General features: G+C 40.0%; 1 protein-coding gene across 1 annotated transcript in view; it reads right to left on the bottom strand.

Annotated features, from left to right (window-relative positions):
• PPP1R21 (protein phosphatase 1 regulatory subunit 21) overlaps positions 1 to 25,388 on the bottom strand; it is a 31,626-nt gene extending 6,238 nt beyond the window's left edge. Inside the window, exons 1-18 of the mRNA XM_064709358.1 lie at positions 25,216 to 25,388; positions 22,577 to 22,645; positions 22,042 to 22,188; positions 20,186 to 20,287; positions 19,373 to 19,537; positions 19,214 to 19,272; positions 16,778 to 16,872; positions 14,490 to 14,542; positions 12,403 to 12,552; positions 9,284 to 9,385; positions 9,120 to 9,208; positions 8,080 to 8,216; positions 7,340 to 7,432; positions 5,850 to 5,977; positions 5,334 to 5,486; positions 4,482 to 4,574; positions 3,100 to 3,333; positions 1,711 to 1,746 (exon numbers count right to left, since the gene is read on the bottom strand). Of these exons, the coding sequence (XP_064565428.1) occupies positions 1,711 to 1,746; positions 3,100 to 3,333; positions 4,482 to 4,574; positions 5,334 to 5,486; positions 5,850 to 5,977; positions 7,340 to 7,432; positions 8,080 to 8,216; positions 9,120 to 9,208; positions 9,284 to 9,385; positions 12,403 to 12,552; positions 14,490 to 14,542; positions 16,778 to 16,872; positions 19,214 to 19,272; positions 19,373 to 19,537; positions 20,186 to 20,287; positions 22,042 to 22,188; positions 22,577 to 22,645; positions 25,216 to 25,275 (1,965 nt within the window). The 5' untranslated portion in view covers positions 25,276 to 25,388. The remainder of the gene's footprint in view (positions 1 to 1,710; positions 1,747 to 3,099; positions 3,334 to 4,481; positions 4,575 to 5,333; positions 5,487 to 5,849; positions 5,978 to 7,339; positions 7,433 to 8,079; positions 8,217 to 9,119; positions 9,209 to 9,283; positions 9,386 to 12,402; positions 12,553 to 14,489; positions 14,543 to 16,777; positions 16,873 to 19,213; positions 19,273 to 19,372; positions 19,538 to 20,185; positions 20,288 to 22,041; positions 22,189 to 22,576; positions 22,646 to 25,215) is intronic.
• Positions 25,389 to 26,527: the final 1,139 nt, after the last annotated feature.

The raw sequence follows: 26,527 nt of genomic DNA, 5'->3' as shown, positions 1-26,527 counted from the left end.
AGTAGACTGAACACCCAAATCACAACATTGCCTCTATGCAGACTTTTTTCTTCTTTCCTTCTGAGCCCTGGCTCTCTATCAAAAAGTATCAAATTCCACAAAGACAACAGATGAATTACAGCAGGCCACACTGCAATTTGTCACTCTGATGGGGACCTAATGTCAGATTTCCTTACAGGGCAAGGAGCTGACTGAAGAGGTAAGAATTTAACTTGCTTTAATATATCAAGTGTCTGATGAAGATGAAAATCCAGAAATGAACAGCTTTCACCTACATGAAAACTTAACAGTCTCTTCCCAACATGGAAGAATTCCGTCACATAACTGTATTTCAGAAGCATGCAAAAATCATAACCATTACTAATGCTGCATGTTCCAGAAGTTTTAGACATTTGAAATTAAAAAAGAAAATAAAAAATTTTAAAAAACCAACAAATTAGTAGTTTACAGACTAACCCACTGGAGTTAGCTTTCACATGATCTGTCATTACCTTCAGGTTCAGCACTGTGCAGAAGGCTCTAAGGACTTGTATCAGTTACTATCTAGCCCCCTACCCCTTGTCAATCCCACTCTCAGAAGGAGGAGTGCACTAAGCTACACATCAGTTCCCTGTGATATCAGAAAAGGGAAAGCAGTGAACCTTACTCTCAGCAGTTCCTGCTGGAGCAAGTGTTACATTATAGCAGGGCTAAAAGCAGAGTTAACATTTATTCTGAGGGCTGGTTCAAGGTTTGTTGCAGCGTGACCTGAGCTTTGTAGCCCAGGCACTGCAGATAGGGGGTTTTTATGCAGCTGGAGCCCTTCCCCCAGGGTTAAGACTGGAGGCTTGGGATACAGTTTGAGCTCCTGAGGCACAGACAATTATCCACTGGGGTCTCTGTAAACATCACCAACAGCACGGGACTGCCAGGAACGTGCCTTGAGCTGTTTTATTTTCCAGCATCACTCTCATTACATGGTTATGACAATGGGAAGATGCCAGCAGCTCACATCACAGGCAGCAAACCAAGAATTTAATGTTGCAACTTACTCTATAAGTTTTTTGCCCAATCACACAAAGCAAAAGCACACTGACAGTAGCTCTAGCCAAGCACTATAAGCACATGTACCTTTGGTTAAAACAATGCCTGCTTATTTCGAATACAATACCTGCTTGTAAGCCTTAAAACACAATGCACAGAGCTCCATTATTAAGCTTAGAACTTCCTAGTATCTCACTATATATACTTTTCTGCAGCTTAGGGAGTTATTCTAGCCAAGTGTTAATACACAGACCATTGTTCTATTTGTCCTTACTTTTCTATTTGTACATATTTTTTCTGCTGACCTATCTCATGGCTACTGCTTAGCTCTAATCACAGTTCTGCTGTCCCTGAGGCTTGCTTTTTGCAGCTTTCCCAAAACCCTCTGATTTTATGGATTCCCACAATGACCAGTGCCTTCCTCAAGTTACAGAGAGCAGACCTTGACTCCAGTTCACACCGCTCCAAAAGGCTCACAAGGGCCAAATAACAGATCACTAATTGAAAAAGAAAATTAAAGAACAGGTGGATTTCAGAAATTTGACCATTTAGTATATAAAGACTATGTGGTCAACTTGTGCCATTATACAGGAGTATTCTTGGTAATTAGACCTGTGGAATAAGTTCAGCAGAATCAGAATTGAAGTATTTAACAGATGGACTTTAATAATGTTTAAAACAGATTACCTTTTCATTATCAGTAGTTACAGTCAACATTCCAATCTAGAACAAGGAAGAAAATACACTTAATGAGAAACTGCAAAAAAATAGATACCATAGCTGCATTTTGGTTTCAATCTTAGAAGGACTTTGAATTTAAACAATCTTGCAACCATTCAAACTGAAATCAAATTTAAGTACTTCCACCTGTAACATAAACAAGAGTGGTTACATGAGTGCCTTGAACAGAATGAAACCTGACAACAACTCTCAAAAATATATCTCTTGTCTTAGGAGGTACACAGGGAAAAGGCAATAAAAGCAACAAGATGCAGCTGGGCTCCCATGGTTATGCAACTGCTTGATCATATGAAACTAATTCAGAGCCACGTTAGCACACTGAAACATTACTTGTCATGTTTAAGAGGCAGGAAAGTCAACCTGGATTTCTTGAATACCTTCCAAATTCCTTCCTTTCCCCTCTGCCTAGTAAGCACTGGCAAAACTCTACAGGAGCAGAGCAAGCCAATACCTGGTTTCATGCAAGGATATCTTCCCAGAGAATCTAAGGGGCTTTTTTCCCTTGATCTCAACAGGACTAGAGATTCATGTTTATGGGGAACATTCATACAATATGTTGACCCATAAGTAACTTTCTCATCAAACTCCTAAGGAATCAAATAGGGGATCAAAAACTTAAGATGCCAGTGTACTTTAGAACTGGGGCTTTCAAACCACCCATTGTTACTTTTATCTTGGAGCAGGAAAGCGGGGAGGACAAAAAAAATAATTCTATTGAATGCTGACTGGATTTATTATTTCTTACAGATGACATTCCTGTTAATACCACTATGCCACTTCAGAAGTGGAATTCAGGGGAAAGGCCGATTCATTTAAAATATGTTAGTAAACAGGAAAAAGCCATTTACCCGCACAGAAGAGCAAGGAAAGAATGCATGCTACATCCAGAAGCAATTGCTGAACCCAAATTGACCCCAATAAGTCTTCAAACCCATTGACAATCACTACCTACCTACTTCCATTTGCTTTAACATACCTAGAGATGAATAAAACTATTGGAAACACAGGCCCAACCTGAGATACACAGCACTTGCAAAGTTCCCTAAGTACAGACAAATCAGGAGATTAAGCACCTATTATTTCCCCCTCAGTTACACATGGACAGAACTACAAAAATATCTTCACAACACTAAAGACAGCAAACAAAGTCTCAAAATCCAAGAAGTGCCCAACTCTGCAGAAAGAATTTGCAAGCAGCTTTGCAAAGACAAGGACCCCAAGAGTGAATGCTTTTCAATACAGTCAAAAGGCTTTCATTTCTAGTGTTCCACTGATCAAACAGCACTACTACTAAAGAAAGTGGATTTTTCTCTATTGAAGGGAAAGGTCACTTACCAGACTGGTGCTCTTAATAGGTTCCCTCAGACTCTTTTCTGTGGTTTCCTTCTTTTGTTCTGCTGTATTTGGCAGAACTGAATGCTCCTGGATAGTTTCAGTTAAATGTCCACTGAGAGAGTTCTTCAGTTTTTGGTTTTCTTTCTCTAGCTTAATCTTAGCTAGCTGAGCCTCCAACATCCAGTGTTCTTTTTCTTGTTCAAGTTTTGCAATTTTCTCCAAACTCTGCTGGACCTTTAGGAGGGAAAGTTTACAGTCCAGGTTATTGAACCAGGGAGGAAAAAACCCACATACAGGAAATGTTTGAGGACAGTATTATTTTAAAACATTACATAAGTGAGCTAACAAAGTGCAGCAGGTAAACAACCACTGTTCTGAGCTGTGTGCTTAGCTGTGGCTCTTTGTCAAAAATGGCCACAGTACTTAATTAGTTTGAAACATGCACAGCTCATAAAACTGGCAACATTGTACTAGGTGAAAAACCAAAGCAGGGAAGAATTTTATAAAAACTTGAAAGATGTGTACCTGGCAATATCACCAGCTTTTCCTACGCTAGAAAGACAAACTGTCTCCTCCCAGCTGTCCCACCTCACACAGACAGAACCACCCACTTTGTCCAGGTAAGAAAACAACTGCGGAACAGAACACATCTAATCACTGCACATTTCTGCTGAAATTCATTTTACTCCTACTAATACACTTAGAATATTGGTAGCTACAAAAAAAAAAATCACCAAAGTATTTATTTCTGTAACAGTCCAATAACAATGAGTCAAGCATAGGCTGAGTATGCAAGCTAATAAAGTGTCAGTATTAATTAGTTATTCTCATTCACATGAAGCAATAGACAAACTGTGTAGGCCTTTTAAATACCATGTTACCCATCCTGCTTCACCTTCCAGAAAAAAAAAATTAAAAAAAAATATATATATGCATACTGGCAGATAGAAACTCTAACCTATCACTAACTGAAATGAAAAATCAGTGCCCTTAAACAGCACAAGTAATTCCTGCATAGTCCAAAAGAGGACTCAAATCAGTACACAACATTAAAAATTAATCCTTTAGTATGCTTCATTCCTGTCTTTATTTTGCATTTATTTTAATTATTAAAGATTATCTGACATCTTGTATTTCCAAATGAAGGTATCAATGGCATAATCCTGGCTCCTATATCTACCTACATGTACATCCTGCAGATAACTCACCCTGGCAAAGGTTTTATTTTCAAAACTCTACAAGACATCTACAGTCTAATTTTAAGGTTCAGCATATTCATATATACCCTACAGATGACCACAGACATAAATAGGAGACTTTGATACAAGTTCACCTTTACAAAATACACTGCCTTACATGTCAGTACAATATTAGTACAATACCTGTTGTGCAAGACCTTCCCTGCTTTCTGTAGAACTCAGGAGAATTCTGCGATTGGCTAAAGCCTCTTCATAAGGCACTGAATCTGCACAAGGCTGCAGAAAAATCAAAAAACCCCTCTCAAAACATATTACACACTAGATCAGAACATGTATTGTGCTTTTATTTTTATACTACTTTCCTTACTTCAGTACAGGGAAAAAACCCATGTTCCAAGTGTTTACCAGGTATAAGGAAAAAATGGTTTGAGCTCTCAAGAAATACTGCCCCAAAAGGTATAGCTGACTAAAAAGTGCTCAGAAAACTCTAAGTGTTAATTAATAATCAAAGGCATCTTAAGGTCCTCTTTACAAACATTGCAGTAAAGTGATTCAGTGACAACTGCTAAGCACATCACTTAATGTTTAATTTTAATGGAGGCAACAGGGAGATCTGACTGCATTCTATCCTTGGGTTCAGCACATTTTCTCCAGGGTACCTCCTTTTTTTTTCCCCCTATGTCTTCCAGTGAATGTAAGTGTAAGAATATGTTTTCATTCACTCCATATTCCTGGTGAATACAGGAGATTTACATAAGCAGCCACCCTCTTCGTGTTTTGGCACAGAAATAAACAGTGGAAATGGGTAATGGCAGAAGTGGCACATACCCTCAGTTGTGAGGGCAACTACACTGAAATTTTCAGTAGTATTATTGCAATGCTACCCTTGGCATTACTGCAATATCCTCAGCCAAAACCTGTCGTTCAGACAATCTCTACCATTCCAAACCCTGCAAACCCTTAGTTTGTGTTCTGCTTGGCATAACCACCAACAGAACTGAGCTCCCTCTGTGCAGGCACACTGGCTGAACCAACCTTCTTCAAGGACTTCACATAAGCAGCTGCCTTCTGCTTGTACTGCAGCATGCACTCAGCTGAGAGAGGGCTGATGAACTCTGCTCCTCCCTTGGGGCCATAGCTCAGAGAGGTGCTGAAGTGATCCAAGTTGTTGCTGAAGAACGAGGCCATCTAAACACATCAAGAAGTGGCTCTTTGAATTAAATTGACCAGAAGAAATCATTGGAGCAATTAGTTTTTGAAAAGACAAGTATTTAGTGAAGCTGGAGTTCTTAACAAGACTGAAACAAGCTGCAGGCTCTGCCATGTATCCCAGACCTTCCTAACACAAAGCATCCTCCTCACAGGATCTACTTTTATCACTCAGTTGTTTTAAACTCTCAGCCTGAAAATAACTCAAGAATCAACATGACACTACAGATTATTAATATCAGAGGCACACACAGATTTTCTAAATGGTTCAGCTAAGTTTATTTTTGTTTCTTAAAAATCTGCACAAGTTAAGGAATTGTTTGAAACAAAAATACCCATTACCTTGCCTGCTCCATTTGTTAAAGCAGCAACAGAGGATAAAATACAGTCATTTGTAGTTATGAGTTTCTGTGTGGCAGTTGGAACTTCCTGTTCTAAAGCAGCTTTCTGACTATAGTGCTTGGAAATATCTGGAAAATGGAAAGCATATTATGCCAAATTAAGAATAAAAAACTTGTTGAAAATCATTCACAAAAGCATCTTAGCCTAAATATATTCATTTCAACAACACCAAAATTTAAAAAGAATCAAGTATTTATCATGTAAGAACATTCTCAAGGTGGCCTAATTTAAAAAAAAAGTAATTGAACAATGTGCACCTATTTTAAAAAAAAAGTAAATGAACAATGTGCACCTATTTTAAAACTGAGTACTATTGCTACAGAATGGAGAAAATCCAGCTCATCACCACCACAAACTGTAAACTGAAATAATCTTAAGAAGTTCAAAATTAGTTGGGATTGAGAAAGTAGAGAGAAATAAAACATTCTGGAGTATGGGAGTGTGAGATATTAAGAAGAACATTTCTGTTGATAGCTAATGAATTCTACTGACAGTTTTCTTCACTGCTTATATTTTCTGTATTTCCTTTAAAGCAGAAGTTGGATTGATTTTACATTATAGCAACCATATTAAGAGGTAGGAAGTACTTTAAACTTATGTATGCTACAAAACTCATGGTTTAGGGTCTCATTTTGTGAGGTACAATCTTTAATACCTTTTTTCTTTAAAACAAAGACTCTGCAAAATGGGACCAAACTTCTCATGCTATGAAGAAAAAAACCCTAATTTTGCTTAAAATTATGAAAGCTTAATGTTTAAATAGCTGAATAGTAAAAATCCAGTTCATCTCTATGGATTATTTTCTCCCCAGAAACAGCTACATGGTACTGAAATTCTAGGACATGCAGGAACATCAGATTCAAAATTTTGAGATTTAACCAAATACCCTTCACTGAAAACATAACATATCCATGTTGTTCTGATAAAAGCAAGGTAAACGATTTTCCAGAAGAAGCCAAGTTTCAAGAAGAATTCAGACTTCTTTGTAACTTTTGGTTACATTTTCATGTTAAAAATAGTCATCACCCTAAAAACAGGAAGCAAAAATTCCACTTTGAAGGCAGGTACTAGGTCAATGCTACAAATGCAGGGAAAATAGGTACATTTCACAGCATTCCATTCTGTGTGCTAGTTTCAGGAGAGCAATGAAGCTCAGAAAGTAAAGTGATGATGCTCAGGAAAATCTGAAGAGCCACAATTAAATAATCCAGCAACTCTGAGGAACAAAGCTAAGAGAAGGGAGGAATGAAAACCATGCATGAATGTCTAAAACAAGTGGTTAGTAGGTTTAGTTTCTTAGCTTGTAAAGGTAAAACAAACCTGATTTATCACATATGATACCTTCAGCACTGTTACAGAGAGAGTGCATGTGTGCTATGCTAAACGAGAAAGCAGCAAAGCTGAAACAAGACAACATTCCCAACTCTCACCTTTTAAAATGTCATGGAATCCATGAAGACCTGCAGCAATGTTTGTAAACACAAAGTTGTAATTTGTCCTAAGGAGTCCTTCTGGTCTTGTACCTAAGAGTAACACATAAGAAGGAAAACCACAAAACTAAGATTTGAGCATGAATGAAAAAAGTTAGCTTTGAAAATAACTCAGTTTCCTCCTACTAGAACTATTTGCATGGAGGATGAGACACAATAGATTAATTTACTTAAATTTCCCCTTCAATATCAAATATTGATATCTCCAATTCTGGCAGAACAGGCAGGTGAAAGACTTTCAAGTCCCCTAGTTTTTATTCAGATTTCATAAATATCAATTGTGTTGGTGTTAAAAACCCCACATACAGAAAGACATGCTCACAGCTGTAGGAAAGACAATCTGGGCCTTTCTAAAGAGAGAAGACTGAAATAACCTGAAGCTATAAAATAACCATTTCCTACTGCTATTTACAGGATGCATTTGGAGATAGTTTCCCCACACACATACACACAAAGGCTTTACCTAATTTTATTAATTTTATTTTATTATTTAGTAGCACAGTTGAACAGTTGTAATAACCTTACGAAAACGAGGGGCTGGAAGCGATGATTAGTAAGAAAATGTAGTTTATTAACCATTTCATAATTAAGAGGTGGCAGAAGGCAGACTGTCAATCATCCCATAAAAACCCACAGAAAAGCAGTCACAGGTAGCCAGCCAAGCCAGCACTGACACTTACTTGGTAAGGCCAGAAGACTGACATATGTGTGGAGCTTCTCAAAGACTGCAGTCAACCTTTTCATGTCTCTGTGCAGCTCCATATTCCTAGCTCTTAAAGCAGCTGTGCAAAGAGAAGACTCACACTCTTCTTCCAAACTAGGAATATATGAATTATTTTTTTAAAAGCAAGCAATTGTCTTAAAAATAACAAGTTCATGAGTTTTAGAGCACATAGGTGTTCTCTACTCCCCAGTGGAAAGCAACAGCAGGCCAGGAATTGATTTTGGAAAGGCTAACACAGCAGAGGAACTTAGCAATACATGAAAATCACTGTGTGCATGGCCACTCCCAGGTGTTTCTGTCACAAGCCAGGAATGATTTACTCTCCCAGCAAGAAACTGATTGCAGCAATTTAAGTTTGAAGACTTTTCCCTCTACTACATAAATTCTCTTTTGCTTCCTAAGGAGCACAAGAACAGGTATAAAGGAGGCATAAATCAAGAGGGTTTTTTTCCTTCCTTAGTCCAAACCTCTCTTAAAGCAGCTCTTTGCACCTATAATTCACCTCCCTTCAATCAATTCAGGAACAAACATTTTCCAGCAGAAAGGATGTAGACCTAGCCAAGTTTTACAACATTGTTACATTTACTGATTGATGAATAAACCCCAGAAAAAGTCAAGGCATTAACAGTTACAGTGCATGACATCTGAATAGTATCAATGCTATTGAATAACACTAAGAAACATTAATGAAAGCTTCATTATTTTTTAAGTCACATTTGTGAGGGAGGATGTGTGTGGAGGGGCTTTAAAATACATGGTTTTAGTCCTAATGCCTCAAAAAGCTGTGCCTAATCTCAAGGTTTAGAAAACAACATGCAAAAAAAAAGAAAAGAAAAAAGAAAGAAAGAAAGAAACACACAAAAAAAGAGTTCAGCCTTTTAAGACAGCAGAGGTCAGAGTATTTTAAGGTTTGACTTAATATTTGAGTTGTAGGTGCTGATGGTGCTGCATGCCTGACACAGTGCCTTTAAATTTGATCTATCAAATGGAAGGTACCTTTTTAACTGATAAGGAAGAATCTTTCTTAAAAAGCCTAAGTAGGAAGCTAAATGTTCTGAGAAGGTCTTCAATTTCACAGTTGTTTCCTGAAAGGAAAAAACAACAGGTAAGTGGTTTTGCTCTGTAAAAACCTTTTGGGTACTAAAAGGAGAAAATCTTACCAGGACTGTCACAGTGTCCTCCGTGATGCTCTCAAACAAGTGCAGCATTCCTTCCTCCAGAGGGCGAACATAGGAAGCGTTTTCATGGAGATACTGTGAGAACTGAGGACACAGAGGTTTTAAAACGGTGCTTGCTGACAGCTCTTGTCAACTCTGCCAAGGCAACACCTGAACGGGACATTTTGGCCAAACCCTGTCCCCCTTAACGATGCCTGAGATGTCACAAATGAGAGACAACGGTCCAGTGATGCACAGCAACCTCTTCTACAGCCAGAAACACACCTTGAGGGAGAGCGAGAAGCACTGCAAGTCCAGGCAAAACCACACCTAGGGCTTTGCCAGAGCATCCAGTCTCATTTCAGCTGCCATGCACAGCACATCAAACCCTTGCTTTTTAGTTTTAAACATTCCTGAAATTCCTTCCTCAACTCCATCCAGTTAAGGCTAGATCCATGCACCATTTAGCCACTGAATAAACTATCCCACCTTCCTCCCCAAAGTAGTTTGCCTCCCAGCCTTGTCCATCAGCACAAACATTTGCAAAGCTGTGCAAAGTACTGAAGAACTAAACCCAAGTCAAACTGAGAGCAAGACCTGTGTCTTTTCTGTCTTTTCACCTGTGTTCAGCCCAGTTTTCAACAGGAGTCAAAGCATGCTTATGCTAATGCAAAGCATGGAGCCCCAACTGATCACAGGAGAATTCTTATTTTATGGACCTCATGGACCTGCCTGACTTTGCTAAAAATTGCTTCATTAAATCCTACAGTAAATTTTGCCCTTAAAAAAGCAGACCTGAGAACATAAAGTGTACTCTTACACATCAAATGTAACACCACCATCAACTTTCCATTCTGGTACCTCAGTATCACAAAAAAGCTTCTTCCACAAATTAATACAGGTAGTCAAAAGCAATCCTGGCTTTTATTTTACCCCACAGAAAGATCCCTTCACCTTTGATTATTTACACCACAAGAGCAGCTAAAGATCCCAGGCAAACAGAGTACAAGAGGTTTTAATTGTTCCTTGTGTTATTACAGTGTGGTAACACAGTGTTAACAAGAAGAGTGAGATGCTAAGCTCTGATCCACGCATGCACAAACCTGGGTGGAAATAGGGAAATTTCCTAAATCTAAAGAGGAAGAAATAACACATGCAGAATGCTCCTGGCTTGTGTTGCAAGAGAGAGGACTTGAATTATCCAGCATGATGCTGAAGACCCAGCAGAACCCAGCAATCCAACCCTTAAAGAGAAAAGGAATACTTGAACCTGGCAGGGAATTGTCCACATCTACTTTGAGTGTTTGGTGGGGAAAATAGCTTGAAAGCACCAGACAAGACCTGGAGTTGGGGAAAAATAAATCAGTGCAAGTCTGCTAAGCCACTACCTGACACTTGTTTCATCTTCTCTACCATATTAAGGGGACATTTTTGGCCAACTTGGTGGAGTAGCTAAAAATAAAATTTAAAAAAAAATCACACTGAGAACACTTGCCAAGCAAATAGATCAATTAATAAAAAATACAGGAGCAACTACAGCTTCAGTGAGCAATAAAAGATGCTTCAGCGCTGGAAAGTCACAGCAAAAGCCCTGAGAAGTAGCATGCATTGAGGGAATTAGGCAATGAATACACAGTGGGGCAGACTACAAGAGACATAATTATGAAAACAAAGCCTGAACTACTGAATCAGACTCAATTATAAGAAAAGGAAAATGAAATTATGCTTCTGATTAAGTTGCCTGTTTCAGCTGTGCTGAAAAACAATAAAGAAGTGTTAACTAGGAGGTCAGGGAAAAAATCTGTGAGGAGAGATGTCTAGGAAATCTGATTTTATTGCTTTAGTGTAAACTGCAGTAGTATCTGAGAATGCAGGCACCACACTGAGCCACATTAAAAAAGAGACCACTCCTGCCCCAAAAAAATCTGAAAGATGACTAAGCCACATGATTTTCACCAGAAGGACATGCCATTCTGAGTGCATTTGGTGGCAAGAGCAAGAAAATGTTCTCAAACTATGCTGAATCTCTGCAGAAGGGTGCTCTTGGCTAAATCAGTTGAAACAACTGAGAAGGCAAACAGAAAGGGATTTTTCTAGTGGATAACCACCTTCATAAACATATTTGTTACCTGAAAGGAGATTATAGGAGGTTTTCCAAAGAACAGGAAAGTTTTGTCATAGTTAACATTGACACCACATGCATTGCAGCCACTTGATCAATGCAAACCACAATTCACCTCAGCACCTTAAGTCTGAGCCCTGGCAACTCCTAAACTGAAATTAAGAAACTGAATCACAAAATACTCCCTGTAACTTAAATACTCACAGATCCCCTTAAACTATAAAGTCAACTCTGATCTTAATGCAATTTGTTCCAAAGCATACATGTATGCATCCCCACACAAATCCTAGTGCACAGTTATTTTCTCTAGTTCACAGCAGAGGAAAACAAAGTCAAAACATGCAGCTCAACGGATCTGGATGACACTCTCAGAAAATCTTTCCATGGAATTGTGTCAAAAGAGATGAGTCAGATTTCTCATACTAATTTCAACATGCTTTACAAACTTGAAGCTTCAGAACAGTTACAGGAAACCTCCTCACACAAGCAGCCCAAAATCAGATTATAAAGTTGTTTTTTGACAAGGGAACAGAGTCCAGGTTCTCTCCCTCATATAAGTCTACCTTTTATCCTTTATTTAATATTACAGCTAAACACTTTAAACACAAGACCAGATTCTGTCTCAACATCTCCTATGCCCAAGTGCATTAACTACAACAAGCTCTATTCAGCAGTGCAATATTTGTGCATTATTATTTTAAAACAAGTCAGCTGAACTTTCAACAGATGCACTTAAATTCAGCAATTAAAAAAGCAAAGCTTTGATTTGATTATCATATTTCTCTTCCAGCAGAGGCACAGGGGAAAAGGATTCTCTGCAGCTACACCTAATCCACATTCAGAGAATTCATGGAGCAGAAAAGATGTCCCATGCAGGAGGGGCTGGCTCTCAGGGACACACAGTAACTCCAGTAAAGGCGGTGCAATTTTCCCTAAGATCAATCACTCACTAAAGTCTAACTAATTGAATATATTTGTAGCTGAAGTGTGTAAACATTACCTTCTGATTCAAGGGTGATATTGTGTCTGTTGCAGAATCAATGGGGAAGATCTGTACCTTCTGCTCAGTGTATGTGTGGAAGTTCAGGAGAGCTGTTACAAGTTCTTGGACAAAAGCCAGGGCCTGGCCAGCAAGGTCTCGCAGCTTCAGCTGGAAAGACATTTATAAAATGATTGTGTTTGAATGGATCTATTTAAATATGAGAAAAAAACCTGTTTGAATACAAAAAATCATTATCAGCAATTTCTTTCTTCTTGTTATTTCAGCCTAAAATACACAACAGCAATTATTTTTAACTTAATTTTTATTCATAAACTACAGAAGGGCACATTGTTCTCTGACAACAAAGTATCTTTTTATTTCACACAACTGGTGACGGTTTGCCTCTGCAGCATTTTTCAAACTTGCAAACCACAAAAACACTGAGAGGTCAGCACAATTACAGAAACCATGTCTGAAATTTCCAAAGAATAACAGACTAATTGCTGACAACAGCTCAACACCAGGTTGCAAGGAAACCTCAGTTTAATTAGTAAAAAACAATGATGTTTGCTTCCAGAATTAAAGGTGTCTGCTCCTCTACCCAAGAACACTCAATTCTTCTTGACAGAGGTGAGCTGCTGCTCATGAGTAAGGCTGTTCTGTGGCTTTAGTAAAGCAGGAAGGTACCAAAAAAAATTAATCTAGAATGGAACATAAATTCAAGAGAGAAGAAAACCATTCCCTGTTGGGATTTATGGGAAGAGAACAATGTTATAGTGACATTTCAGCCAAGAACAACTTATCCTTCAGAGATGTACTCTTAATGCCTCAATGGACTGTTAAATCAGGTCAGTCTTGATTATGGATCTGGGATGGTGGCAAGTAATTAAAGCAGTCATTATAGTCAGCCTGTATATGTTAATTAGTCACGTAAGGAAGGGAAACACACACAGCCTGTGCTAATACACCAACATTTTGCCTCCACTGGCAAAGCCAGTCATAAAAATCTGTCTTGAAGTATTTTCAAAATTGCAGATCTTGAAGCATGAGGCTGCCTGGCATAGTGCTGGCAGAAAATAGTAAAAGGAGGGAGTTTCCATACAGCTATTGAGATTTTTCTTGGAACTCAGCAGCAGCAACCTGAAATTTAAGGTTATTTCCATCACAAAACTGAACAGCAAGTCACCTGCTCTCACAGCAGACATTATTGGGAAAAAGGTCTCTTTACAGGCACTTCTGAAGAATGGAGAAAGCAGCTATTTTAAATCTTCCTGCAGTAGCATCTGAATGCACTAACTTGAAGACTTGAGACACACAAGGAAACAGAAAAACCCCACAGTGCTGAAGAGTGGTAGCAACACAGGAAAATTTTGACTGCATGCAGGTTTCTGATTTGCTATTGTAAAAACCCTTAAAATATTCAGCCATTCACAGAATGCTCATTTTTGAATACTGAATAAACAACATTTCCAAGGAATCTCATTAAATTACAGCAGTGAACAGAAACTGTTTTCTAAAAACGTTTCAATACATAAGAGTTACTCTGCTGCAAGTAAGAGGTGCTTTGGCAAGAAGTATCCCACAAAATGTAAATGAACCACGCAGAGATCTCAAAGTGACATGGTTTATTCCTTGAAAGGGCTGTGACTGGTGACAAGTAAAGTTACCTAACAGCATTTTAGTGCACACACCACTGTGCAGTTTACAAATGCACACATTCCCTAAAGCTCAAGTGATGTGACTGAAGAAGCTCAGTTTGAGGGAAAAGGAATTTAGGATACCAAACCTAGCTTTTTCCAGCAAAAAACCTCTGAACTACTGTAGTTTTAATCAACTTTAAAAATGAAATGTTCCACCTTCTAGCTTACTGAAGGTTGACACAACAAAAGAATATTTCATATAACTTTATTACTCCTTGATGTAACAACAATGTACACAAGGTCTTGAAAAGTGCAGAGGCTCTGCGGGCAGAAATGCTCTCAGAATACCATGACAGTAGTAAGACAGGCTATCTTGTGCCATTTGAGGTACTAAAATGATTGGTTTTATTCCAGCATCTGTGTAGAAAGTTGTGCAGAGCCACATGAAGCACAAGAAGCACTTACCTGATTCCTTCTGTTGTGCAATGGGACATTTAGAGCATTGTATCGAGCAGATCCTACAGGACAAAAATTGAGTTTTATGCACTTGTTAAATTGTGGGGGAGAGATTTTTTTGTAAATACTGATTTAAAAAAGAAAATTATTGCTGGGATATTACAGGTTATGTAAGCAATATTAACTAAAGAGATACAAATAATTGACTCAAATAAACCAGGCCTAAATATCCTCACTTAAGGGTTCCTGTGATTAAGTGGAAGGGAAAGCAGTTCAGTACTTGTCTCAGATTTTAAGTCAAATTTAATCATCTGAAGACCCTGAATTTGAAAAATAAGAGCAGACTCCTTTTGCCCAAAGAGCAATATTCATCACAAACAAGAGTGAAAAAATCTTTTAAAAGAAAACACACTTAAAGAATTCAAGATTATCTTCAAATTTCAATTACATGCCAAGGAAGGGCCAAGTAAGGCTAATAAATTTTTGAATGGTTTCCATGTTTTTTAAAGCTCTTGTATACATTTAATATGTTGATAGTTCAGACTAAGATGTACTCTCCAAGTATTTCAGCATTCTTCTCTAGTCATGAAGTAACCAGAATGATTATTCAGTTACAAGCAGCCACAATTAGAGGGGCAGAGGGCTATTTGTACCTAGACAACAGCTTACAAAGTCTTAGATTCAAAAGGGGTCACATCCATTGATCACAACTCAGTTGAACAACAACCAGCTTAGTTTAAAATTTGCTCACAAAGGAAATTTAGAGTTTTTTATTCCTTTTGTGTCATTCACATCTGGCTATTAAGACATGGCAAGAGGCAGTTACATTTAGAGGAAAATAACTCTGCTCAAAATTATTGAATCCTACTTCTAACTAAACGCTTCAAGAAACTTTTCTTGCTCTGTAAATCATGCTTAGCAGTCATTTGATTGTTACTGAAATTAGCTGCTAGTAACACTTGACGCCAACTACAGGGTCTATAGGAAGACAGCTAGAATCCACAGCAAACATTTCCTGACTTCCACTGATCTATCACTACAGAAATGTTCTCTATTTGCAGTGTTTTCTACTACACAAGCAAAGGCATTATGCTATGGCAGCTGAGCAAGCAGATAAATTATTTTAGCAAAGTTCTTGCTACAATGATAAGCACCTGAAAAAAATGCAAACTAAAGAAGCCAGAGAAGTAGAAATAGGCAGCAGATGCCAGGCAAAGAGAGAGAAGTGAAAAGGATCCCAGCTCCAGGCACCAACACCTCAGTGTGATGTGCTGCATGGGAGTCAACATTTCCTGCAGAGATGATGATCTGCTGTTCCTAAGCCAAGACTCACTGGATTGCCAAACCACTGGAGAGCTTGGCACACTCACCCCTGCAACACCTGCCAGATCAGCTTTTAGAGAGCCTAAGGCTACTTAAAACACTGTCAGCAGGTTTTAAACTGAATGAAAAATGCAAAAAGCCACCAATGAAATATACAAGAAATTCAAAAGCCTGTTTTCACTTCTCTGCTCCTTTTTCACTACTTTGAGCTTTTTCACTATTCCAGGTTCTCCTGGTCTTGAAGAGGAGGCAGTGCCTGCCCAGCCTTGTGTTCAGCTGTTTAGGAAAGCACACAGTGCACAGCAGCACATACTAACCCATGCTTGTACCAAAGCCATGCAAAGGCTGAGCACTCCTAACTCCAGGGGCTCCTCTGCACTTCAGCTGATCTAGCAGCAGTTACAAAGGAAGCAGAAAAACATTGCTTCAGGTAAAAGTCCCCAGGTCCAAAGGGCTTTTTTTCCCAGGAAGGGACAAACAAGTCTAAGCAGCCTTCAGGTAAGAACTACTCTGTGTGTTTTCTGATCAATGAGACAGAAATTCCCCACCAGTAATAAGTGCATCAATAATGATGCAATATCTCTGCAGCCACCAGTTTTCCCCCACCTTAACTTACTGCACCTCTTGAATATACCCTGCCAAAAATAATACTCTTTGAGATGAGTATCCAATCTTTATGGAGCAGTCATTAAATTGACAGTGTTCCTTCATCCTGTCAACACTAAATAAGACAAGCGGCAAATCACTCCAAAAGTTGCAATTTTCATTATACATATAAAAACTTGGTATTTTAGAATTACTGAAGAAGACCATGACAAGTATCAGGAATACTTACTACAGTTACCTCCAAGTGTCTGTTCAGATGTCCAACATTTCTTACAGCTAATACATTTTAATTCAGAAGGAGTACTCCCTCCAGATGGATACCCAAAAAAAAGAATCAAACAAGATACCCAGACCAAGGCAATACGTACTTGTGTCATTAAAAGGAACTTTTTCATTAATTATGCATAGAGATTCTTCCAGTCTACTGCCCAAAGCTGCTTGAAGATTCTTTAGCTGTTGCTGGCTAAATAACAAAGAGACAAACGAAAAACCACACACACACACACATTGTAAACCTTTACAACTTCAGCTGTATCACCAACACCATATCTCACTAGAGGCATCCCTTGAGTGTACAGTTATCTGTGTCCTTCTAGAAGTTAGATAAAATAAATACAGTGGGAGTCATTTGTCCTCCTTCATCTCATATTTAACCCAACATTGAATCCTAATCCCTAACAAAAGCAGTGAAAATTACCATAAACTTGAAAATCCTAAATTCCATTCTTGAGAAGCTCCATTTACCTCAGAGTTAAAATTCACTTTATTTTCCTATAGTGCAACTATTATATAAGCTATATGAAGGCATTCTTTTCTACCAGAATTTGGATGGGAAGGTAACAGGGCCTCCAAATTAGTTACTATGCATCCAGTGCAGTATTCCAATAAGGAGGCAATGAGTTGTCAATAATTCAATTAACTATGTCACATCACTATTTGAGATACCTCAAAGGCTTTTCAAAACCCATATTTAAACACTGCTATGATACTGCCTGTTCTGACATGACTTGACAATTATGTTTTTGATGCATTCCCAAGTGATTTTTCTCTACATTTTCTTCATTTGCATTTGACTGTGTGAACCTAGTAATTAGGATTACTAATGTAATGAGAATAGATTGCTGAGATGAACAGTAACATACTGCAGCATTATATATATACAAAGAACACTCCATTATTGATTCAGACCAAATTGCACACCTTACCCAATTTAGGCCCTCATATTCCTCACTGTTTTGCTTCCTGTTTGACATTTTGAACTCCTGCACATATAGTGCAGGGTGGGGGAAAGGTGTCAAAGTGACAGGTTTTTTTCCTTTTCTTACAATATTTGATGCCAGAAACTTAGCAACTCTACCAAAGCAAAATAATCCAAAATAGACAAGGAAGATATGAAGAAACTGGCCAATAGGTAGCTCATGCACATTAAATACTTTTCTTGGAGAGCAGCTCCATAATTGCACAGAAACTGTACAGCAGGTACTGCTGTAGCACTGAGCATGATAGAAAATGAACTCCAAGACAAACTGCAAATGTACTGATAGTTCCTTTTCAGACTTACAGGAATGACAAACAAGTAGTTTGACATGTTTTGCCTTACATTCTGCCCTTTAATTTTCAAGGCATGCAGGCTGTCAAGTCCCATATCCTCTGGCTTTTCTGAGTAAAGTGTGGGTGTCAGAGGCAAATGGATCCCTTCCCCTGACAAAGCAGGGAAACAGAAGGGCAGTATTCTCAGGGACACATCCTGCCATGTGTTCAGCAGACAGTGATTGCAGTGTTTAACATGAAGTGTCAAGCTTTATTACTTTTAAAACTTAATATGGTATAATTAAAATAGTAGGGATAACTTCTTACAATGACATCAATTACCCAGTCACCATGGAACATGATAGACAAAGCCTGAACTGACTAGTAGCACGTTAAAACTACAGCTTTTCAAACACCACAAAAAAGCTACTAGCAGCCAAACACAGCCTTCTCCCTCTTTTGTAAGTCATTTTTAGTGAAACCCTGACTTGTATTAGTGGAGTTATTGGATACAAGTATCTTCACATCTATCAACATAATTAAAATACACACTTGAGGGTTACCATGTAAAAGAAGGAACTCTGCATCTGATCACTCACTACACATCTTATTCATTACATTAAAGATCTGTACTGCACATGTATGTTCTAAAAAATGCAGCTTAATGCACTTCAGAGAAATGCACCCTAATTTCATTTGGGCCACAGTCCTCAATTTCTACAATTTGTCTTCAAGACAATGAAAATATTCCAAAACTAACAATATCATTCCCTGATAAAAACTTTCAAATATTCTAGCTGAGAACACTATACCTGAAGAAAAACAATTGTTCAAGAAGCTTTTGCAGTGAAGGGGGATTTCTGAAACTCTTTTCCATCAGTTCTCTCAGCATATGTTACTCAAACTCTGTTCTTAAAAGCAGTTTTTATAAACTCACATATCTTTGTTTCATACAGTTTTTACTTTCTATGGTTTTCAATTACAAATAAATTCTTCAAACTTTCATCAACATTACTGGTACTGAAAAAGCTTGGAGACAAAACTGCTCTTACTCAAAGCAGAAATTGCCCAGTGCAATTGTCAGGTTCCATACATAGCAAAGGAAAAGGAGGCTTGACCTGCACTGCTCACATTTGTCCTCATGATAATACAAATTGAGTTTTATCAAAGTCTTTCAATTAAACCCCTTTATAAAATGTTATTATTCTTAAAAACAATTCAGTTAATGTTTCACAGCAATGATTTCTTTACATCAAAGAAATAAAGCCACTTACCATTCTTCAGTTCGAAGCCTACAGTCCTTAGCTTCTCTTTCTAGTGTCTGAGACTTGATCTTTATGCAAGAAGATAATCTCACAATGTAAGTGCTGACACAGCAAGACATTGCATTTCAAAACTTTGCAAACTTGCAAGCAAGAGGAAAAACTCCTTACTTCTAGTTTGGCTTTATCATTCTGCAGCTTCTCTATGGTCTCTGTGTATTTCTTTGTTAAGCTGTCCACCACAGCTTGGTGCTGGGCAGCATCTGTTTCCAAAACCTCCAGTCTGCTCCTCAGCTCTGCTTCCAAACGTTTGTGCTGCTCATCTGCTTCAAAGAACTACAGGAAGGAAAAAAAAGCTCTTTAAATAGCCTTATTTTACTATTGAATCCAGTCCTTTAAGTTACTCCAATTTCATTAGGCAGATCAGGTTAACAGCAATTACCAGTTCACAGAAAAAGAGAAGTTTTATTTTACTTACAGAGAAAAGATTCAGGAAAGTTTTGTAGTAGTAATCATTCTTTAAATATATTGCTGACTAATAGCAGGCACATGAAAAACTGAACTTGAGCCAAAAGGTTTTTCTCAAGTTTTCTAAAGTGAAATGCATTCCACTTTGGTGAAGTAGCTCCTAATTAAGGCAACTTGCAGAAAATATTTTTAACTTTAAATAAATTCTGAAACAGTAAATGAACTAATAAGAAATTTCCTATCAGTACCAGGCTATTTTTAGTAGGGCAGGTGTCACTAAAAATTAAAAATCTGAATGAGAAAACATGTACTATGTGATTCCACACACTTTCTTATGAATACAAAGTCAAAACACTTGATTTTCCTAGTGAACTTCTTTATAAACAATCTGATCTAATCTACTGCTTTGCATACAACTAATCTTCTAAACCCAGCAGTTTTCACACAGCACAATATCTTTGGTTGTAACACCAGTTCTCTGAACCAACAATAAAGGCAAAACACAATTTCACTCACAAGTATATGCAGTCGTTCATTTTCTTCTATTTTCTTCTGAAGATCTTCATTGAAGACACTTTTCTGTTCTTGACTCAGCTGAGATGAAGATTCTACACTTTTCTAAAAGAGTCAAAATGAACTCATTTACCCACAGGTAATTCCCAGAGGGGCACACCAGGAGATGTCTTGCTGACACTGAGTGACACATCAAAAGTGTGAATATTGCACTCAGCAGCAGCCTCAAGGCAGCACACTTTCCTTTCCTTGTTTAAAATACACCCCTGTGACCCTGCCTGGGGAAAGCCTTCACCCAGGAGTCCCATTCACACTGACAGGAATCAATCAATCACTGGGATGGGCAGCAGCCCACCTGAATTCACTGGGATCCTGATGATCCCATGCAGTCAGCAATCCCAAACCCTCCATACCCAGGCTCAGCTGCTTTGCTAGCTGTGTGAAAGGCACATCTGTGCCCAGGTGTAAGGCAGGCTGCTCTCAGCAGGCTGCAGCACAAGGTGCCATGGAAGTACAGGCTCTCCCCTGCCCATCCCTCTTCCCATTTCCTCATTCTCCACTCGTTTAATCCAAAAGACTCAGATCACTGAATCCCACACACCACACTGCTGAAGAAATGTATTATCTCCAAACACAGGGCAGACTCTATGCATTTAAACTCAACACCAAACCTCAAGAATTAGGGATGTGAGGGCAGATAAGTCACCTCTGTGTTTGATGCCAGCCTGTGAACTCCACCTGAGATATGGGCACATGTTCTGCTCCTTCTAAAGGGACTGCACTCTAACACTGACCAGGGAACTAAAGCTGTGCATTTTAACAGGAAAGAAACTCAGTGGCAATTGTTTGCAAAGCTACTAAAGACAAGCTGATGTCCTTGAAAATTTGGAAACACAGCTAGCAAAACAGTAACTTACACAGTTTGAAACAAAAGAACAGAAGGGTCAAGCTGCATTTGAAAGAACAATCTATTGTGGTGCATGAATAATGTTGTCAGAAGCACTGTGCTTGTGAAGGAATTGGACAGCAGAAAAATGGGCAAGAGTTTATGGGAAAAGTAGGAAGATGATCATATTACTAATCAATTAAATGATTTATTTAAAGCCAGTCTTGATAACTACAGTACGTTGAGAAAAGACAGCACCAAAAAGAAAAGACAGCAGTAATAAACAGGGGATTCTTCATGAGGAAAGCACCAAGAAATGCTTGAGAATTAAGAATTACTGAAGTCCAAGCACACCACCCCTGGAATTGTAATGTTACCTACAGAAGGCACAGCTGGCTTTAGAATATGACATCACAAGGTTTAATCAGCAAGCATTTTGGCAGAAAAGATCACAGTGTTGAAATCATTCTGTCATTTTGAAATAACAAAGAATACAAGCTAAAAATTTAGATTTCAAAGCATTTGACAAGATTCACATAGAAAAGCTATGATCACAAGCTGAAGAGTTAACTACCAACATCAAAATTACAAAGCAAAGAGGTGGGGATGGGAAATGAGGAGTGATCAGCTTTCTGCAGAGCAGCTGACTAATCACAGAGCTCTAAAGTATTTCCCACTTTTTTGAACACTTAATAAATATCCATAAAAGAAGACAGCAATTCAGCATCAGCCAGGTGACAGACTAGAAGAGTAGAGAACTACACAGCATGCATTATATATATATATATATATATATATATCAATGTGTTTTATGGGTGTTTTCACTCACATCAGGTAAAATAACACAAGTTCTGACAAGAACACTCAGCTCAACCCTTGCCACAAAATACCTACTGCTAAAACTCAGGACAAGGCTCTGACAGGTGAGGAGCAGACATCTGCTAAGCAAGTTTTCTTTGCCTTCAGCACATACCTTGTTCTTTTTGCCCCGAGCTTCACTTAATGCAAGTTCATCCTGAAGCAGCTCCACCCGCTTGGCAAGCTGCTGATTCCTAAAGGTCAAGCTGTCCATTTCTTGTTGCAGTTTCCTCAGGGACTGATCCTTCATCTTCAGCTGCTCCTGAATGATTAAAAAAAAATTAATTTTAAAATCTTCACATTTATTTTTACAAGTTAAAAACAAGTTAGAAAGTTGCTACACTTTTGAAACACTGAAGAGATAGAAAGTATCATTTCTGAACTAAAAAAAATGTATTTCACTTCCTTGAGCTGGTCACAGATCATACTCAACGAGCTATTTAATTCTATAATTATCAAGAATCTAACTTCCCCTTTTACAAACTCAGCACTTACAGAGAACAGGCCAGCTGCAAAACAGAAATTCTTTTACTAAAATCAAGCTTCCCTCTTCACTCTTTTATTGACATTACTTTTTAGTAAAAAGTACTCCTATACATTAATTTTGTCACAGCTTAGTCCACCTGACACGAGCAGTTTTTAGAGATTACCTTCAGTGAGGCAGAGTTTGCTTGCTCATCTACAACTCCTTTTTTCAGGACTTGGTTCTGAGCACGAAGCTGAAAAACAAGAGATGCCAGTGACCATGCAAGGCAGCAGAATGAACAAAAACCATCCATGAGAAAGTGCAGAAAGCATCACGTTCTCTCAGGAGAGTGCCAGGTGTGAATGCTTTTTCAAGTGCTCTCTTCAGGCAGATAACAGTGGTATCAGGTTGAAAAGGCATCCCATTCATATCCTGACTTGCCAAAGAACAAGAAGTAACTTTACCACCTGAACATTTTGGTCAAATACAACAGAATTCTTAATAAATACCCTTGGAGACCAGTTACTTAAATATAATTAAGATTTTAAGAACTAGGAACAAATAGGGAAAAGCTGCAACCTCTTCCCTGACTAATCAAGTTCTTGGTCACATTCAGGGCTATTTCTGTCTCTCCCCTCTTCTTCCCAAAACTGTTTATAACCAGTTCTGGAACACAAGCAGGACTTAAAGTCAAAATCTGTATCAATTCAAGAGGAGTTCAATGCACAATTACTTATTACCAGTGGCAGCAGATGATCCAGGGAGAACAGACTGACACAAAAAGCATACAAGGAAAAGCCCTCTAAGCCTTACTTATACAGTACCCAAAATCTGAGCTAAAATCACTGCAGTGCAAAGTGATCCTCAAGAAATCTATTTCCCACAGAGCCACTCCACAGAGTACCTCTACCCTGCAGCAATGAGGATACTGGCACTTCCATCTTCCCATTCCTCAAAAATTGCTTGGATTCTGGTTTCTCCAAAGGCAGTTTGCATTCATTTGACATGTGTGAGTCCAGCTGTTGCAGATACAAACTAAAAGGGTTTGTGCAGGTATCTGGCAGGTGCATAAAAGGCAAGACTCAGGGTAAAACAGCAGTGGCTCATTGTTTCAGTGTGATGCCTGAGTGTATTTGAAAGGTCAGAAGTCACTGCTAAGCTGTTTCCCCCGCAGTATTCCCACTGTGCTGCTCAGGCATCACAAAGGCAAGGCAAGAAACCTCCCAGAGAACACAGAAAAACTTCCAAGCATAGGTTTCCCTAGCAAGAAGGAGCAGTGCAGGAGTTTTCCACAGCTGTCTCTGGGCCACAGCTGCTACTGTAGGAGCAGAGAATGAAGCAGCTCAGTCCTGCTGCACCCACAGACCCAGCTGCAGTGGGACCCACACAGGCTGCCCCAAAGCTACTTTGGTTATTCCTTCAGGAGACAGCCAGCAGCTGCAACTTGTGTGTTTTCAGAGTCTCTTCTTCTCCTCAGCCTCCTTCTGGACTGGTCTGTGAACCAAGAGGAAAAGCAATCCTTTGGCAGGGATTTCCCCCAGCACTGTTTGAGTCTGTCAGACTCTTGTCCACCTCTCTCCATGGCTTTCAGAGCACCTTCAGGTGAGCAGGCTACTCCAGGGCTACTCTCCCCTTCCACTGGACACAACAAGCAGCCAGCAACAAAGAGATGAGGGCTCTGCAAAGGAGAGTCCCACAATGAGCTGCACTGCACGAGAAATGGGATGAGATGAAAAAAAAAAAGCTCCAGAAAAGGAGAAATGGCACAGGCTCCATTCTCCACTTCTGCACAGGAGAAGTGCATGGTGAAGCTCAAAGAAAGCTTCTGGGCACCATGATGCTAAAGGGAAGGATCCAGCAGCGGGAACTTTTGGAAGCCATAGTCACAAGTCCACATTTCCAATGCTCATTCAGGAATCAAGCACCAACATCCGTCCATTATCTCATCCTCAGCCACTACTGATCTCCAAGGAATAACAGAGCCTCTGTATAAAACAAGGCATGTGAATTCTGTGACCTACAGAGCTGCAAAGCAAATTAAATGTTTTTGAAACTATTTTGTGGCAGCACTAAAAGGCTTTCTATCTGCAAACTATTTAGATGCTACACATGGTGTTTTTGTAACAGTTCCAAGAAGAGTGTTTAGAGACATGGTTCTGTGAGCTGGGAAAGTGTCAAACACAGACAAGTGCCTTGTGCCACTTGCTGATGTGGGACTGCACAAAAAGTGCTACTTTTCTTCCCCAGGGCTGCTGGAGGACTCTGCCACTCCAGACCAAGAGTCTCCTCTTCCTTTCAGTGAAGAGGACAGAATGAAGGGCTCTGTGCTGAGCAAGGCTCCACTATTTCACCCCAGGCACCATGGAAAGGAAACGCATTCTCCACTATGGGTACACATCTTTGTAAAGCAGCACCAGAAAGGGGATGTAAAAATCACCTGCGGCACAAGAAGGGGGACAGACAGGAGGCAAACGTGGAAGTAAATGTCCTGCTCGCTTCCAAGACACCGACACCGCCGAGCTCCCTCACCCGGGCGCTCACACGGCCGGCACCGGGACAAATGTTCACGGCCAAGCGGGTAAATCCAGGGCCCGAGCCCGCCTGGAAGCGGAGAGCAAGGGAAGCACGGCCGGTGTCAGTGCGCCGGCACAGCCGAGCCCGGCGTGGCTGTGCCAGCACGTCCTGCACACGGGGCCGCTCAGCCGCGCTCCCCCGGCACCGCAAACCCGCAGCTGCCGCCTCACGCCCGGGGAGGCACCCCCGGCACCCCGCGGAAAGCAGCGCGGCAGCCCCGGAGCTGCGGGCCCCGCTGGCGCCCGGTACCTTGGAGTACTCCTGGGCCAGCTTCTGGTACTTCCCCTGCAGCTCCGCCGCCGCCGCCATCTCCGCCCCGCCGGTTCGGCCGGGCTCGGCTGCACTCGGCCGGACTCGGGCGCTCCCGCCGGCCCCGCACGCCCGCGAATGGCAAGACGTACTTCCGGGTTCAGGGCGGCGGGAACGCGGTGACGTAACCGCGCCGTGCGCGAGGCGGCGGGGGCGGAGCTTTTAAGCGGCCGGCGCCGCCATCTTGACGCAACTTCCAAGATGGCGGCGGGAGGAGGGGGGCGTGGCTGCGGGGGTGGAGCTGGTCTGGTCACGTGATGCCGGCCGGCGAAGCTCTCGCAACGTTGCCTCGGCAACAGGCTACGGAGCGCTGTCCCGCCCAAAAAGCTTCGCCCGCGAACGGGGCTGCTGGTTCATGTCGCGATGATCGCGATGCTCCGGTGTCCCGGCGCCATCCCTGCCTGGCACCGTGCCCGTCCCGCGGCTCCCCGGCCGAGCAGCGCTGTCGGCAGGGGGAGCCCCGGGACTCGCACAGACGCTGAGGGAGCCGCGGGTATTCGCGGGCCCATGGCGGATCAGTGAGACAAAAGGCGGGTCCGACACTTCCCTCAGCGCCCAGTGCGGGTCAGTGCCTGCGCCCGGCTCTTCCCACAGCCTCCAGCCCTTAATGAAGCATGTGAAAAACGCCAACCACTTGTTTTAAATTTAAATTTTAATGATAATAAAATGGTTATTTAAAATACTAATATAATTAGAGTAATAAAAATTTTAGGCAATTTGGATTAGGACAATATGAGACAATAGAAACAAAGAGTTAGGGACAGTCCGGGTACCTCTTTCTGGGCAAAATAAGCCCGAAAAAGGACACACCTTAACAGAGGATTAACCCTTAAGAACAATAACCTGTTGCATATTCATACACCTCATACATGATGCATAAATTCCATTCAAACACAGGATTCTGTGTGTTCATCGTCAATTTCTTCCTCTGAATCCTAACGGCGTCTTCATGACTGAGAGAGATTTAGGAAGAAGTTCATTTCTTCTGATAATGGAGCAATAAATTCTTTTTCTCTGAAAGATTTAGGTGTCCTGTGGGTGGTATTTCTTATTCTTTTAAAAGTACCTTACATAGTAAAGTTTCTTTTTTAATATTATGTTATAACCTAAAACTATATTTAACACACTACTAAAAATATTAACACAGCATTACTTTCTAACACAACACATATAATATTCGTTTTAATGTTTGTGAAAAGCCAATCATAAAATACATATTTTTCACTAGGAGATGCTGAGTGTATCCATTATG

Source organism: Zonotrichia leucophrys, chromosome 3 (assembly GCF_028769735.1).
Source record: "Zonotrichia leucophrys gambelii isolate GWCS_2022_RI chromosome 3, RI_Zleu_2.0, whole genome shotgun sequence".
In the NCBI taxonomy this organism is placed as follows: domain Eukaryota; kingdom Metazoa; phylum Chordata; class Aves; order Passeriformes; family Passerellidae; genus Zonotrichia; species Zonotrichia leucophrys.
The sequence above is the reverse complement of the archived record's forward strand: the minus strand, read 5'-3'. Positions and strand labels throughout refer to the sequence as shown.